The sequence below is a fragment of the Tinamus guttatus genome, unplaced genomic scaffold, assembly GCF_059628265.1.
Source record: "Tinamus guttatus ecotype Peru unplaced genomic scaffold, ASM5962826v1 Tinamus_guttatus_pri_ptg000048l, whole genome shotgun sequence".
Lineage (NCBI taxonomy): Eukaryota > Metazoa > Chordata > Aves > Tinamiformes > Tinamidae > Tinamus > Tinamus guttatus.
The window spans coordinates 11,092,212-11,107,035 of record NW_028288582.1 but is presented as its reverse complement, the minus strand read 5'-3'; the positions used below and the strand labels follow the sequence as shown (position 1 = coordinate 11,107,035).

At 40.6% G+C, this 14,824-nt stretch overlaps 1 protein-coding gene across 2 annotated transcripts in view; it reads left to right on the top strand.

The window, feature by feature from the left end:
* The window catches only part of TUNAR (transmembrane neural differentiation associated intracellular calcium regulator), a 58,411-nt gene that overhangs the window by 28,480 nt on the left and 15,107 nt on the right, over positions 1–14,824 (top strand). For both annotated transcript variants that reach the window (XM_088539688.1, XM_088539687.1), the window contains exon 2: positions 1,994–2,288. In XM_088539688.1, coding sequence (XP_088395814.1) covers positions 2,250–2,288 — 39 coding nt within the window. In that variant the 5' untranslated portion in view covers positions 1,994–2,249. The remainder of the gene's footprint in view (positions 1–1,993; positions 2,289–14,824) is intronic.

The following is a 14,824-nucleotide window of genomic DNA, read 5'->3' as shown; positions in this document are numbered from 1 at the left end:
CTGGAGTTTTTCAAAAGAGAGTTATCTGTCTATTTTTGTGACTGCAACTAAGGCAGTTCTCAGGGCTTTGTCCTTTAACTTGTCCTGTCACTGTGACAGAAATAAGCTGCTGATTTAGCTCAGGATTTTGATGGCTAATACAAGTGAGCGGCTTGGTCAAGATCAGATGCTGCACTTGGTGCCAGGCAACAGAGGGAGAAATCTTGAAGACCTTTTGTTTCTCAGGTCTTACCTGGGCAACAGAAGGACAGCGTAGTCAGTGCTGAACGAGCGCCATGATCTGACTAAAGAATTATCTAACATGACAGCACAAGAATATTTTCTTGTTTTGGACACCATTCCAGACTTTGTTTTTGTTTTTGTTTTTTCAGTCTCAGGGACCACAGGAGTCACTGGAAGTCCTGCCAAGATCTGCAATGGTCAGGCACTGCTTAGGATTTCCCCATGTAGCATCAACCATGCACGTCCTGTCCATCGTTCCTCTGGTGCTGTTGGTTCTACTGTTCTAGGATTCTTTTAGGACTAGATGACTGAACGCTGGTTCCATCTCCTTTATAGGTCAAAAATGCATGGTGATGTTGCCACTTCCCTCTTTTAAGCAAATTAAGCACAACGTCTGTTCAAACAGTGACAGGGTTACACTTAGAGCTCTACTTTGCAGCCTCCAAGCACATCTGGACAACTCTTCTGGAGAGGAGCTCTGGTTTCCTTTGGGCTCTTTTGGTGCGAGAAGGTATCTGCTCTGTCTTTCTGAGGCTCAGTGTGATGAAAGAGGTCAGAAATAAGGGATACGCTGGCCCCCAGTTGCTGGGATAGAGTTTAAGTAGTCGCAGCTTTAACTGTGCACTTGCCTTTGAACCCGTGTGTTGACATAGCTACACGAGTTGCTCATCGTTTTGACGCCACCTTGCAACCTGGGTGGACCAGATGGTTAATCCCGCTTCCCTTTCCAGAAGGCAGCTGCGTTTACCCGCTGTTTTGGGCCCAGGGTGGCCCCTCTCCTCGTGGGCCGGGTCCCCTGTTGGTCGCGGGTAGCGGGGATGAGGAGGCAGCACGACAAGGACTCCTCTCCTGAGCCCCTGCGTGCAGCACGGAGCCAGGCAGAGGGCAGCCCCTTCCTTACCCCACTGCATCAACGGGGGCTTTTCGGTGTCCCCGCAGATCTTCCCATGGGGCAGCTGGGGGGGAAGACCCCGCAGGAGGGAGCGGAGGGGAGAGCCAGGGAGCCCTGCCCCGCGCGTCGCCCCTGCCTCGGCGCTGCTGCCGCCGGAGCTGCCGGAGCTGCTCCATGTGGCTCCCCGGAGTTAGTTGCTCAGCAACCAGGCTCAATTAATATGCTTTGCGGAAAGTGGAGGGGAAGCCCGGGCTGCCGTCAGCGAGGAGGCAGGATGCTGAGGGTGACTCAGGATCCCACTCCGGCCTGACACCCACTTAGTCCCCACCCCATCCTCGGCCAACCTGCCTTCAGCGCTCCTCATCCCCTTCTCCCTGCCCACGACTGCTTCGCGTGCGTGCCCCCAAATCCTTCAGGCAAGGTATCTCCTGCACTCTCCTGCTTCAAGGGTTTTGCTTTTTGGCTGAATTTGTTTACTTGGGTTATTTGTTAAGCGTTTTTGAGTTCTTATCTAGGAATTTTAATATTCATGCTTGGTGAGAAGGGGAAGGGATGCTTGGTGTTATGTTCATATGGTTTTAAAGATTCCTCAAGATGAGAAGGGTTGCTTGGTAGCACATAGTCGAGCAGTAGTAATAAAAATGCATCATGTGTGAATTGAGAAACTTTTTTCTCTTCCTTTATTAAAAATAATCAGCCCTCTCAATATAGGAGATGAAGAGATAGTACTGATCATTTTGAAACACACAGACAGTAGAATAAATGCAGGTTGTTCTTTTTTCTTCTTCTTCTTCTTCTTCTTTTCTGCATAGTATTTTCAGGGCTTCAGTAAGATATATTTTTTTCTTTTTTCCTTTCTTTCTTTGATTTTCTTTGGAGTCCCTCTGATGACACTACGAATCTGGGAGTGAAGAACTTCTTAGAGCTGATTGGAAATGGCATTGCAGAGCTGAAGCTTAACTGGAGGAAATATATCTCCTGAAGAAGAAAATATAATGCGCTTTAAGGATCTGACTTCTGGTGAAAAATTCAAGCCTAGAGAAAACTTGTCCACTTTGTTAGGAAGAATGGGTTGGACAATTTTCTTCAGTTCCAAAGGATATCTGAATGCCATGCTGAGCTTAATCTCTGCAGCATGCTCTGTGCTTCTCATCTCTTCCTGATGCACTGCATGGTAAGGCCTTTTTCCTTCCTTAATAATAGTAATATTTCTGGTATGCTGGAGATTAAATAATAGTAATAACAAAATGGTAATTGAAAAAAAAATGTGAAGAGCCAACAAAAGAGCTTTTGTTAGTATGGTTGTTTCCAGCAGCAAGTATCCTGATTGCTGCAGTAGCTTTGTAAGATTATTTTTTTCCTTGCTCGTGGATAGAAGGTATCTGTATGCGTGTGTTTGTGCGCACCTGTGTTGTCAAGATGAGGAAAATCAGTAGCTGTATCATATGTATTTCCAAACTAAAGTGTATGTTTAAGAATTTGCTTTGACATTTCTCTCTGTTTCTCCTTTCCTCCATTCCCTCCTCCTGCCTTCTCGTTCTGTCTCTCTCTCTTGCTTTCTGTCTCTCTCCCCCGGGTCATGTGTGCTATCCCTTTCCTGCACGTCGGTTGTGGGCTAATATCTACGAGGCAAAAATAGAAGGTGAAAGAAATTCTATCTGGACCTAAGAATGGTTATGAATAAGTATTGTCTAAACAAATAGAAGCTACAGAGTTTTTTGAATGTCTGGTGCTTTCTTAATGCAAGATCTGCAGGTATCAAAGATTTACTTCATTTTCTGTGGGAAACAAAATGATAAATACAGAGCTAGATGCTGTGATTAACATATGGAGAGAAACAACTCCTTTTACCGATTTCAGAAAGTCAAAAATGACCCCCTAGAATAATGATAATGTTACATTTGATAATGTTACTATAGGAAAGCTTCTATGAGGTGTTCCCATATCAAGTGATTTCTGTCATGTATAAATGAAGTTGCTGAAAATGACTTCTTTGGTGGGTGTTGCAATGTTTTGTTATTAATAGCTGTAACATGCTTTCAGCTTCTTGGATGGAGCATTTAGGGGAGGGCAAGGTGTTGTTATTAGCTAACTATCCAAATTACCAAAATTTAGAGTCTTTATCAGGAAATTGCCAAGCAGATCAGGACTCACAAAATGACTCTCCTGAATTGCAAGAACAGGTTAGATTTCCAGAAAGCACAGCTTACATGGATAGCTGTTTTAAAAGTTAGGCTAGAACAAAAAGGTGGAAGAGTGATGATGTGGATTATGCATATTTTCTTCTCCACTATGGATGATCTCTGAGTTTGGAAGAGAGAAAGGTGAGTACCTCTTCAGCAACCTGTAGGAAGCGCTGCCCCACTCCAAGGGGTTAATCCCTGGCAAGTCCTGCTGGTTTGGATGGGTCAGGACTACATCAGGAGCAGGTCTGTGGACCAATTACATGGATTGTCCAGCAGGGAACAGGAGTGATGTATTCCTGGATGCAGGTTTCAAGTGTGGGAAGGATCTACAGAGCCAAAGCAGAACGCGAGGCCGGGCAAGGCTAGGACAAACCAGTGTTCATGAATAAGAACAAAAGCATAAATCCTATTCAAAATGATGCATATGCTGAGGCAGTTCTTCACATATATTTTTTAACAATGAGCAACTCTGTAAGGTGGTTTTCAGAGAGAAAATGGAAATGCAGCTTTTCAAATTACTGCAGCTGGACGAAACTAACCTGAAACAAACATACTCCTGTAGTGACAGTGTTTCTGGTTGAAAGGAACCAACCTTTAAAAGTAAAGATGCAAAATAGGCCATTTTTTATTTCTTTTCTTTTATTTTACCAACTGAAATGTGCAAACCAAACAGGAAGCAATAATACAACTCATAAAAGTAACCTCGCAAACTTCACTGTTGAAATAAGCTATTCATGAAAGTAGTCCTACAAGCTCTTTCTTAAATAAGAACCGCATCCTAAATTCAAGTTTCTTATTGCAAATCATTCTTCATATCAGCAGTTCTGTTTCAATCAGTGGGACAACTCATATGAGTAAGAACTACTCATGTGAATAAACTAGGATATGTTTTGTAAGACTATGCTCTTTCATTGCCATGGCAACAGAATTAATAAGCTTTGGGCATAATTTGTATTTTTCCTTCTAAACAAAATGATTTTTCCTTTTACCCATGTGCATCCTTTTGCTTTGTAATTAGGACAAGAAAAAAATAGGTTAACAACATTCAGGCAACGTATAGATACATGGTTCAATGACAAATTGTCAGAGTTTGCAAAGTTTACTTTTTTAATGGTCTCCAAATCTGAGAGAAGTGTATTTTTTCTGGAATCATTCATGGTCTTATTTGTTGTTGTGACAGTATTAACATTGTTACTAGATAGCATTGTCAATTATTTCTGTTGCTTATCAGAAAGAAATGAATTCCTTTATCTTATCACTGAATCTACAAATAATATAGAAAGCAGTTACAGCCACCTTTAAAATATATCTATACAGTAATACAGCAATAGGTTAGTTGCATTTCTCCCTAGCAGAGCGGGACATTCATAGCAAGAGTGACTGTTTTCTAAGGAGTGTGTGATTTGCGAAAGAAGCTTTTGTGCACGATAAAAGATATTTTTAGCAAATGTTTGTTTTTAGCAAACATTTCTGTTAATGACTTACTGAGACGCTTAGAACTCTCTATTTAGTGGCGTTTTTAATCGTTGGCTTTTAAACAGTTGCACAACAGCTGTATTTCGCTTTTCTTCTCTCTGTGAATTATAAAGCAAGGGAAATTAGTAATTTTCTTTCCTTTTAAGAAACTATCCAGCCTGATGCTGCAAACCCAGATATTTAACTCAAATTAATTGAACTGTTTCATTGGATAAATGATAAAATCACAGCTTGTACCACTTGTATTATCAGAGCAATTATACTGGGTACTAGAAATACTTTCCACACTTGCTGCAACTATTCCTATCCAAAAAAAAGCCTCAAAACAAACAGAAAAACTTTAATAATACAGTAATAAACAATTCCTCTTCCTGGAATGCCCAGAGCAGTCTTGATTCAAGACCCACCCTTTTTTTCTTTTTTTTTTGGCTAGGTTCTCAAAAAAAAAAAAATCTTGAGTCTTAAGATTTTGTTGTTTAAGCCAAAATAGCAATGGAAAATATATTCACCTGACAAGAAATTTTAGTAGTTCAGCATCTGTGTTTATCATAAACTGGGACAAAAAAATGAAAATTGAAAAGTGAATTGAAATTTTTTTTAAAAAAATGAAAAGCTCTAGTAATACATATGCATGGCTTTCGAAATGACACAATGTTTCATTTTAACATTTGTAATCAGACTGCTTCATTTTTCTTTCAAGCAAGAAATTGCATATGTATTTTTTCCAGTACAGTTGCAACTGTGTTAAAATTCTTTCTTTTACTTTTGAGAATGAAATGCTTTTTTGCATATTTTCTAACTAAATCTGTTATAGCTGTCCCAATATGTATTGTTTTTTAACAGTTCAACCCTTTCGTTAGAAGCTCTTTGAAGGGCTGTCTTCAGCCCTGTGTATTGTAGAGCCCTGTATCTTTGACGAGGAGAAGCAGTTCCTACCAGGTCCATGGTAGATGCGAGTTCTGATTATGATTCCATCTTTTAATTATCCTTGTATCTCCAGTTAAAAGCAGACTTCCATTTTGTTGTGAGTTGTATGACTAGCAGGAGATGCAGTTTCTACTGGGGAAAAAAAAAGAAAGAAAAAAAAAAACCTACTTTTCAAAAGACATGAATGTAGAGAGTAGAATTAATTGAGTATTAATATCCCTATTAAATAGATAAGGAATTGAGGGATAAAAAGAACTGCCCTAAGCTATACTGGGGGAAGAATTCAGAATTGAACCCAAATGTCCTTATTCTCAGTTCATCACTGTCCCTGCAAGGTTATTCTTCATTTTATTCGTTTTTGCTTAATGACTTGTATTTGGAGTTCTAAGTTAATATTAGTTGAAGTATCAAATTTGCAAAGGAATTTGTGATGCGTACTTCCCTTCCAGTATTATGCAGTTCCCTGCAAATTCTTTCATCTCTTCTAAGCCTTTCTATTTGATTGTAGCCCTTAAATGTATCCTAGATTAAACAGGAAATTCCAAATAGAGGCATCCTGAACATACAACACACTTTAGGGTGTATATGTGTGCCTGTCTGTATTGCCAGGATTTAAGGATATTTGTGGGTGTATGTGCTGATTTTGCGGGCTCCCGGTAAACAAATTAAACTCATCCAAAAATCCCAGTGTAAAGTAAGAAGACTGATGATTTCTTATATAGAATGCAGAAAGATCATTAGGAATACTGCACTTGTGCACAAAAAGATGACACAGAGAATATGGTACCTAGTAGCGATTCTCATTAAGCACAGTATGACTCCTATGTCCAAGGTAATCTTTCAGCTTTTTAGCCTCTTCATGAAATGGGAAGAGACAGTTTGAGAAGAGATACTTTGTTGCTAAAAATACATCAGAAATTAGAAAAAAAACTCGACCCTGAGGTCCAGGAAAATATTGTACAGATTGAGAAGGAAGAGAAGCTTTGTGCAAATAAGCCAAGTTTTGAATGAATTCCAGGGCAGAGTTTCCCAGCACTGGGCTGTAGGTTTCTGCCCAGCTCAGATCATCTTATCTGGCTGTGGCACATTGTGGCATCTCTCTGGCTGTGGCGTGTTGAGGATGCTAAAGGGTTCTGTACTTACCCAATTACCCAGTGACATATGAATGTATTAGAGTGTGAAAATTCAGTTAAAAGAAGTGTTTTTTTTTTTGAAAGCTCATCTTCCAAATGCACACCTTTCATTCCTGAAAGATGTTACAAAGAGCTTTTAGAATGCATACTAGTGCATTGCATACCCTTTTATTTTTCTGATGTGAACTTTTTATTGGCTCACTATGAAAAAGGGTCAAAGAAACCAACTTCAGTCAGTAAATATTCTTTTATAATGAGCAGTTACACAACTTGCCATGAAATAACATGCTCCAGAATAGGGGCAGGGTTTTCCTAAGCATGGAACACAGGGTAAGCAGGAAGAGCAGCTGGATTCTGTTGTCATCGGGAGTGAAGGAACCCAGTCTCATCCCCTGGCAGCTTTCTATCTCAGATTCCCTTCCTAAAATGCAGAAAATGCAGAAAATAAATAGCCTAAAAGAAGTCCTGAAAGGCTTTTCCAGTTAAATGGTTAAATCTCCCATAGAATCTTGAACATACAAGTGTCTAAGCTCAAACATCTAAAAGAATTTAAGAACTCAGTGTACTCTGTGGCTGCCAGTTCTTATTTAAACCACCAGGCCAAGGGATCCAAATGCCTTTGGGGATCCGAGTAAAGGGTTTATGGCATTTGTATATTTCTTGTAACATTAATAGATCAATAAATTAAACCTAATGATCATAGGAGGACAACTATTGAACTTTGACTAGTAAGGTGGATTTTAATTTGATAGGAAATGTTTGAGAACAACTACTGAAGTCTATGAATAAAAATTAAGAATTTATTCAGAGAAAAAGCCTCAGAAGCAAGAACCCTGGAGAAAGATGATGAGCCAAACAAATCACTAGGTTCTGGTGAAATAAGAGATTGCAAAAAGGGCAAGGATGTCTGGTATAGCTCTTTATGAGCAAACAGAATGGAGAAATACCTGTCTCGGAATTACTGTTAAGCTAGATTAGATACAAGAGAGTGGTGTGAGTAGAAGACAATGTCCTCTTTGTGAATTTAAATCATATGTTACCAATTTATTACCAGTTTAATAAGAGAATTAATGCATTGCATGTTCTTTATATTTGACTTCTGAAAATTTAGGACTTACTATTTTATACACATGTCTTTAGATATTGATAAGCATGAATTTCTCCCTCAAAGAAAACTATGATACCTTTGATAATCAGAATAATCAAAATTTCACTTTACCACATCCCAAAACTTACTAATGTTGTCTGTAAAGTGAGATGCTACTAAACTATAGTAAGAAAACCAGAAACTTCCCCTAAGTCAGGCAAGTGTTATGCTTGAAAACAAAACCATTTAACCTATAGGACAAGACTATTCGTTAAGATGTATATTAAGATATGTATTGTTGGAATTTCTTTTTTAATTTGCACCTAACACAAAAATTGGTTGAGAGGATTTTGTTCAGAATTTCATTGCAAATGTACCTTTTGTTGATCAAGAAACAATGAATAATTAGCAGGAGAAGTTGTGATTTTGGAAGAACTTCTTAAGTATTCTGGAAAGAGCAGCTTTTAATGGATGCCCATAATGACCCTTAGGATAGTATTGTTTCTGTGCTGCTGAACACAATACTTGTTCACTACCTGTATTAATCAAAGCTGGGACACCGACCTTTCCTTAGAGAGAGTCGTCCATTTCCCTGATGTCATTTTCACTTGTCTTCACATTCCTGTGTTTTCACTTCACAGCAAATGTTTCACATCACATCAAAGTGTCCTGGAGCTCGGCGCAGTGGGAAGCATTGGCTGGAAACACTGCTACAGAAGTGTGTGAAAACAGACATGGCACCTGCTCCTTTAGAGTCATTTTGAGACATTGCTAACTCAATCCTTAGTATAAAGCCAGCAGAATCTTTGACATGACTTCCAGTATTGCTTGGTGTTTCAGTGTCATGTCCCTGCAATCATTCTGAGGGTTAAACGTGATGTTCCTTATAATATAGTTTTAAAAGCACTAGAGCATCTGAGGCTATGGATGAAGGGTATGTTCTGTTCCCAGTTATGGGACTCCCTCAATTTCTGCATCTGCTTTGTAATGGCACTGTAAGAAGGGACACCACCTGGTATCCTTGAGGCTAGTCCCACCACACTCACCAAAAGCCATGCAATGTCTGTTTAATGCAAAAGGGCCCAGACAGCATCTGCTCCATCCATTCATGTCCACCACAAAATAATTCAAATGCTCCTTACTGAATGTAAGTAAACTAGTAAAAGAGCACAAGTCACAAACACAGTGTTTCACAAGAGAAGACAGATCAGATTTAGAACTAGGATTGCTAAAGCCTTATGTTCCTTACATAGCAAGTGAAATCATCCTAGGAAGCGGAGCATATCTGATATTACAGAGAAATTCAAAATAATCTCTTTGAATCTGCCCCCAAGTTCCATTCTAAAATCTAATCTGACTCTGAGTATGTGAGGAAGACACACCAGATGGGCATCACAGAGATCCTAACATCAGAAACACTAGTGCACTCTACCTTATATTCTTTTTCTACCTGCGGCCACTTCCAGAGCCTCAGACCCAGGTGCACCATCTCCCTGCGGACATCAAGTTACGCGTGAAGAGAGAAACAATCTTTCTGGGTCCCTGCCGATTAAGCATGTGATTATTACAGTGTGGATATGATGCAAACAGACAGGATCAATAAGCAATTTCCTCTATAAAACAGAGGATACCTTCCTGACATCAGTTTTTAGTGGTAAATCCCAAAGCTTTTTACCAAGATGAAACCCATGAATTGCTATATAACTTAAGAATCTGATGACATGTCCTCCTTGATGACATGTCTGTAGTAGCTGCCCTTGGCCCTTTTTGTGTCTACCCCAGTAGAGGTGGACACTCCTAACCTTTGCAACCGTATGTTGAGTGTCAGTGTCCACTGTACGTGCGTATCAACTGAGCCTCTCTCCTGCCATGTGCACATTTGTGTGCAGCCTGCAGGCCCCAGCACAGGAGTGGGCTTGTTCCCAGTCGTGCCTCACTAGGAGGTCTGTACCTGACCTCCCAATCTCCTGCGGTTGACAGAAACTCTTTGTCAGCCCTTGGGTGACACTAGTAAGAACAGACTCATCAGCCCTGTAGTCTACAGGGAGCATAAATGATGTCTTCCAGATGATTAGACAAAACAGCTAATGCTGTCTCACCAGCCCCTTCCATGTCACGCTCTCTTTTGGGCTAGGAGCTCTGTCAGTATGGCTCGTGGGCTCTAAATGTCACAGCCTCCCTGCTCCTCCAAACGGAGTCCAAGTCATAGAATCATAGAATCACAGAATCGTTAAGGTTGGAAGGGACTTCCAGAGGTCATCCAGTCCAACCCCCCTGCACACGCAGGGTCACCTAGAGCACGTGGCACAGGGCTGCGTCCAAGCGGGTTTTGAAGATCTCCAGAGAAGGAGCCTCCACAACCTCTCTGGGCAGCCTGTTCCAGTGCGCTGTCACCCTCACTGTTAAATTTTTTTTTCTTAAGTTCATGTGGAACTTTTGGTGCTTCAGTTTGTGGCCATTTCCTCTAGTTCTGTCGGTGGCCACCACTGAGAAGAGTCCCGGCTTTCATCCATGAGCTGAAGTGGGATGGCTGCTGCTACTTTTAGAAATAGATCCCATTGAAATGTAATGAACTGAGATAGTTTGCATGGCCACTTTGGTGTACTTATATATGAAATTGCACCCAGGACCCTGCCACTCCAGCTGCTTAGTTTGCTTTACACTATGGATCTGAAAAGCAGAGTGCTTTGCACATGAAAGCTCCTGTGTCCTCTGTGCCAGGGTAAGAGTCATCATCCTACCATGGATTGTCACAGCTAGAGTGTATTAAAGAGGAGGCAGAAAAATTGCACTTCAGATAGTCCCCATAGCTCCAGTTCCCTGCAGACACAAGTGGCCGTGCTGGAGCTGCTGTTCTGCTTCACACCTCCCTTTTCCCTGAGCTGGAGTCATGAAATCCCATCCCTGTCTCTCATATAAAAGATGTAAAGATGCTAAGTCCTCCTAAAACTCAGTTCTGTGAGTCATCTTCCAAATCTGCTCAGCAGGGCAACTGAACCTTGCTTGTGTGTCCCCAGGTGAGGATTAATCTGTTAACGTTTGTAAAAAGCTATGTAAATGCTCTGTATCCTGCTGACAGGTCAGGTACTGCATTGCTTATTGGCTGCTTGTCCTGATGGCTTAAGATATATGCCAAACAATGAGAGTGTTTCCAGCTGGTGTTTGCTGATGTATCTTGGCTAGCTCAACAGAACTAGTTTCCACCCTCTCAGGATTTGGCCCTCCTTCTTCTAGCTCACTGATGTAAGGCTACCGATTTTTCACGTAACCTAGAATATAGCAGATATGTTAATTTATGCTAGCACAAAACCATGAGCTCGAAGGAAACTTCATGAGTTCTCCTGCAGAGTAGGTGAAATTCAAGGTCTGAAAGACACCTGGAAAGCAAAGAAGATGCTTTAGAGTTCAGTTTTGTGCTTGTCTGGGCAAGGAGAAAACAGCAGAAGTTGCTTCTGCAAGCTGTTGGCAAGGATTTGGAGCTGCTGTGCTTGTGAGGGATGCAGATGCTCAGAACAACTGCAAAGCCCAAAACAAGAAACTTTGAACAGCAACACAAGAGTAGGGTGTGATTGCAATCTGGGTGCTTCTAACTTTTTGCTTGTGCTTATCTCAGTGAATTGTAGCTATTACCAGTTATTGAGGCCAGGGCCTGACAGTGCTAAACATTGTACAAAGATGGAGTAAGAGAAAGGGCATCCTGCACAGGATTAAGTTCTAAATGAATGCAACTTCCATAAATCCAACTAACACTATAAGCTCACAGAATAATAAAAAGTGGACAAAAATGAGTAGCTAGTTGTCACTGGCTATTTTGCTAAATAAATGGGCCCAGTTATTAGTATTACATATGGATTTTTGTATTGATTTTTGGTATGAATGATTAACACTTTCATTATCCAAAATGTTTTTTGCAGTGGTGGTATTTTGCCACTGATCTTTTCTAATATCTCTATGCTTGTCTCTTTACTTTTCTTTAAATGCATAAACTAGAATGCAATGCTGTAGCCTGAGGCAAGGGCTGTTCCCGCCAGAAGCTGTTACTGAATGAAGGCAGGATAGGTAAAAGAAAAAGACTTTTTGTGAATCTGTTTTTTTTCACATGATCATCTTCTTTAAAGCTACTGGGAATAACAACTCAGTATTTGGATCATTTTCAGGGACTAATTAATACATATGGGGTTGATAAATATGCTGACAATTTCTATGGGTAAGTTATTAAAACGTAATTTTTGTTTTTGGTGCTACTGCTTATCTAAACAACTTCTACTTTTGAGAGCTCATCTGATTCCTGATGGAGTCTGTAAGAACTGTACCATGGACACCATCCACAGCTGGATCACACCACAGGCTGGTTTCACCACAGCAACCAACATGACCCTGATGTGGTTACAGAGGAATATGGGCAGACTGTGGCTTTGTATCTTTTTTGTTGTTGTTTTAACCATTTTCTTTCTTTCTCTCTCTCTCTTTCCATTTATGAACTGTTTCAGAGAGATATTTGCTAACTACTTATGGCTTTGCTAAAGGCTCAGCCACATCTCTATGTACAATCCCTTTGCATGCAGAGAGGTGATTTTTCGATGAAAATCACCAACAATGAACTGATTTCTTATTCCTCTGCATAAAATGACAGCATGTCTCAATTTAATTAAATGATTAATAATGACAACATATCTCCATTTAGGATATGTATTCATACTTGTACTAGGCAACTTGTGAATGTACCTAGCCTACATTAATCTACCTGGCTTAAGTGACAGGTACAGGAAAGATGGTAGGACATGGGCTTTAGGGAACATCCAGCAGATATAGCAGGACCGCATCTCTGTTTCCAGAATGCTGCTCCTCACTGACGTAGAGGCCTTTGTATTTTTTTGGGAAACTTCTGCTCCCATCTGTCTGCGTTGGAGCTAACTTGAGCACATCTATGCGTGTAGCAGTCCTGTGACTGCAGCAGAGATGTAGCTGATGTCAGTTATAAATGACTGCAAGCTGGAGCAGCAGTAATTTATAAGCCAAATATTGGAGCTTTCATATACCTTGTTTACTGTGTTTTTGAGAGAGAGAAAAAAAGTTGCCTAAAATTTTAACAAAATAAAACAAAGAAATAATGAAGACCAAGCTGTTGTAAATCTTCCTTAGATGAAGTGTCTAGTGGTAGTCTAGTGTTATAATTTTGACAGCAAACTGACATAGAAAAGCAAAAATGAGCATTTACAAGAAGTCAGGAATAAAAAAACAGAAGGAAAACAGGGAATTGTGCTAACAGAAGGATTATGGCTTTGGAGAGAGGAAAATGTGCCATCTATAAGAAGCAGTCATTTTTGCAAATCCCCATTTTCCTAGGTAGCAATTGCCACCTGGAAGCTGTGAGGGAGAGGCAGCCCGTTATGTGTTTTGCTGTGGTGAAAATCAGGTGCTTTAACAGAACATTTGGTAACTCTGTACAGCATCCCTGGGGGAGAGTGCAAATGAGCAGGGAGGAGGGAGCCATGGTTTTTCAGAGCTAAATCCACACTTTGGCCATTGGCGCTGACCAGCTTCGCAGCTGCAAAGGGAGTCCCTGTGCCTCTGCTCGGAGCCCCGCAGGAGGCCATAATTTACCAATTGCCATTTGGGCTTTGGCTACTTGATCATCCTTCTCCCATCTGCCTGCAGGAGGCATCAGTGTTTGACAAAAATGTTACTGTGACTGTAGCTGGGAAGAATTTGTCCCTAACTGTAGGTGAAATGCATCTATGGTAGTATGGTTGTTGGGCAGATAAAGCATGGTGTGCAAGAAGGTATCCATGAGAAATTATTGCTTGCTTTATTTATTTGTGAATACCTGCATGTAGTAAAATACTGTGCATTTGTAAGTCATGCACATTTTCTCCTTGGTAATGTATATTTTAGCCCTAAGGAGACTGTGAGGAAAATAGCTTTGACTAGAATGGCTGACTTCATCAGCAGAGGAAAGCTACCCAATCTCACTGACAGATTTTTAAGAAGGGCTTCCCAAGGCCAGCCTCCAGCAGCACATCACTGCAGCTATGTTTTTGACATTTGTAGTCCAGGAAGCAGTGGTATTCAAAGGAAAACACTGCCAGTGGGTTTTCATAAAAAGCTTGGTTCTTGGGTTATTTGTGGGGGCTTGAATCTTGCTGCGAGTTGTACAACCCTAAGCTTTCTCTTGGAAGGAAGCCATCAGCCTACATGTGTCTTCCTTTTCCTCTCAGAGCACAACGAGCCGTAAGAACACTGCTTAGCTCTGCAAGCTACCTGTAGCCTCCCTTGCTGCAGCTGAACAGCTCTGGCTCTTACCTGACACCCTCCAAGAATGAGGAAGGAGCAGGAGAGAGGAGAAGGAATCGGGGAGTAACAGGAAGAAAGTCATGAGCTTGGGAAGATGAACTCGGTGGTTCTCTGTATATTTTCTTTTAAACCAATTAAAAAATCAAAAATGCTGCTGGGCAAACTGTGGCCTTATGGAAATTTGACACAATTAGTTTCTTCTCCGTAACATAATTAACCCTTAGAGAAATAACTGGAGTCAGAATTTGTCCAATTCCAAAATCTCTCCTAAGCTGCCTCCATAGGTCCTTGTCAAAGTCTAGGCACAAAAGGTAGGCAAGTGGAATTAAGATGCATGCAGATTTATGTCCCCAAGACACATTTTCAAATAACAAAATGAATATAAATATTGGATCTATGAAGAGAAAATGTCCATTATTAAAGTCAACCCACAATCTTGTACCGTGACAAAGCTTTCTTCCTCAATGCATCTGTTAGCCCTGCTGAGATTTTAAATTGGTGTTTGCCTAATGTAACTCTCAATTTCTATTTAAAAAGAAAATTCAGAACCATTACACTTTTGTCTTGAGTTTTTAAAATACAAGAAAGTTACCATAGTTGCAATACT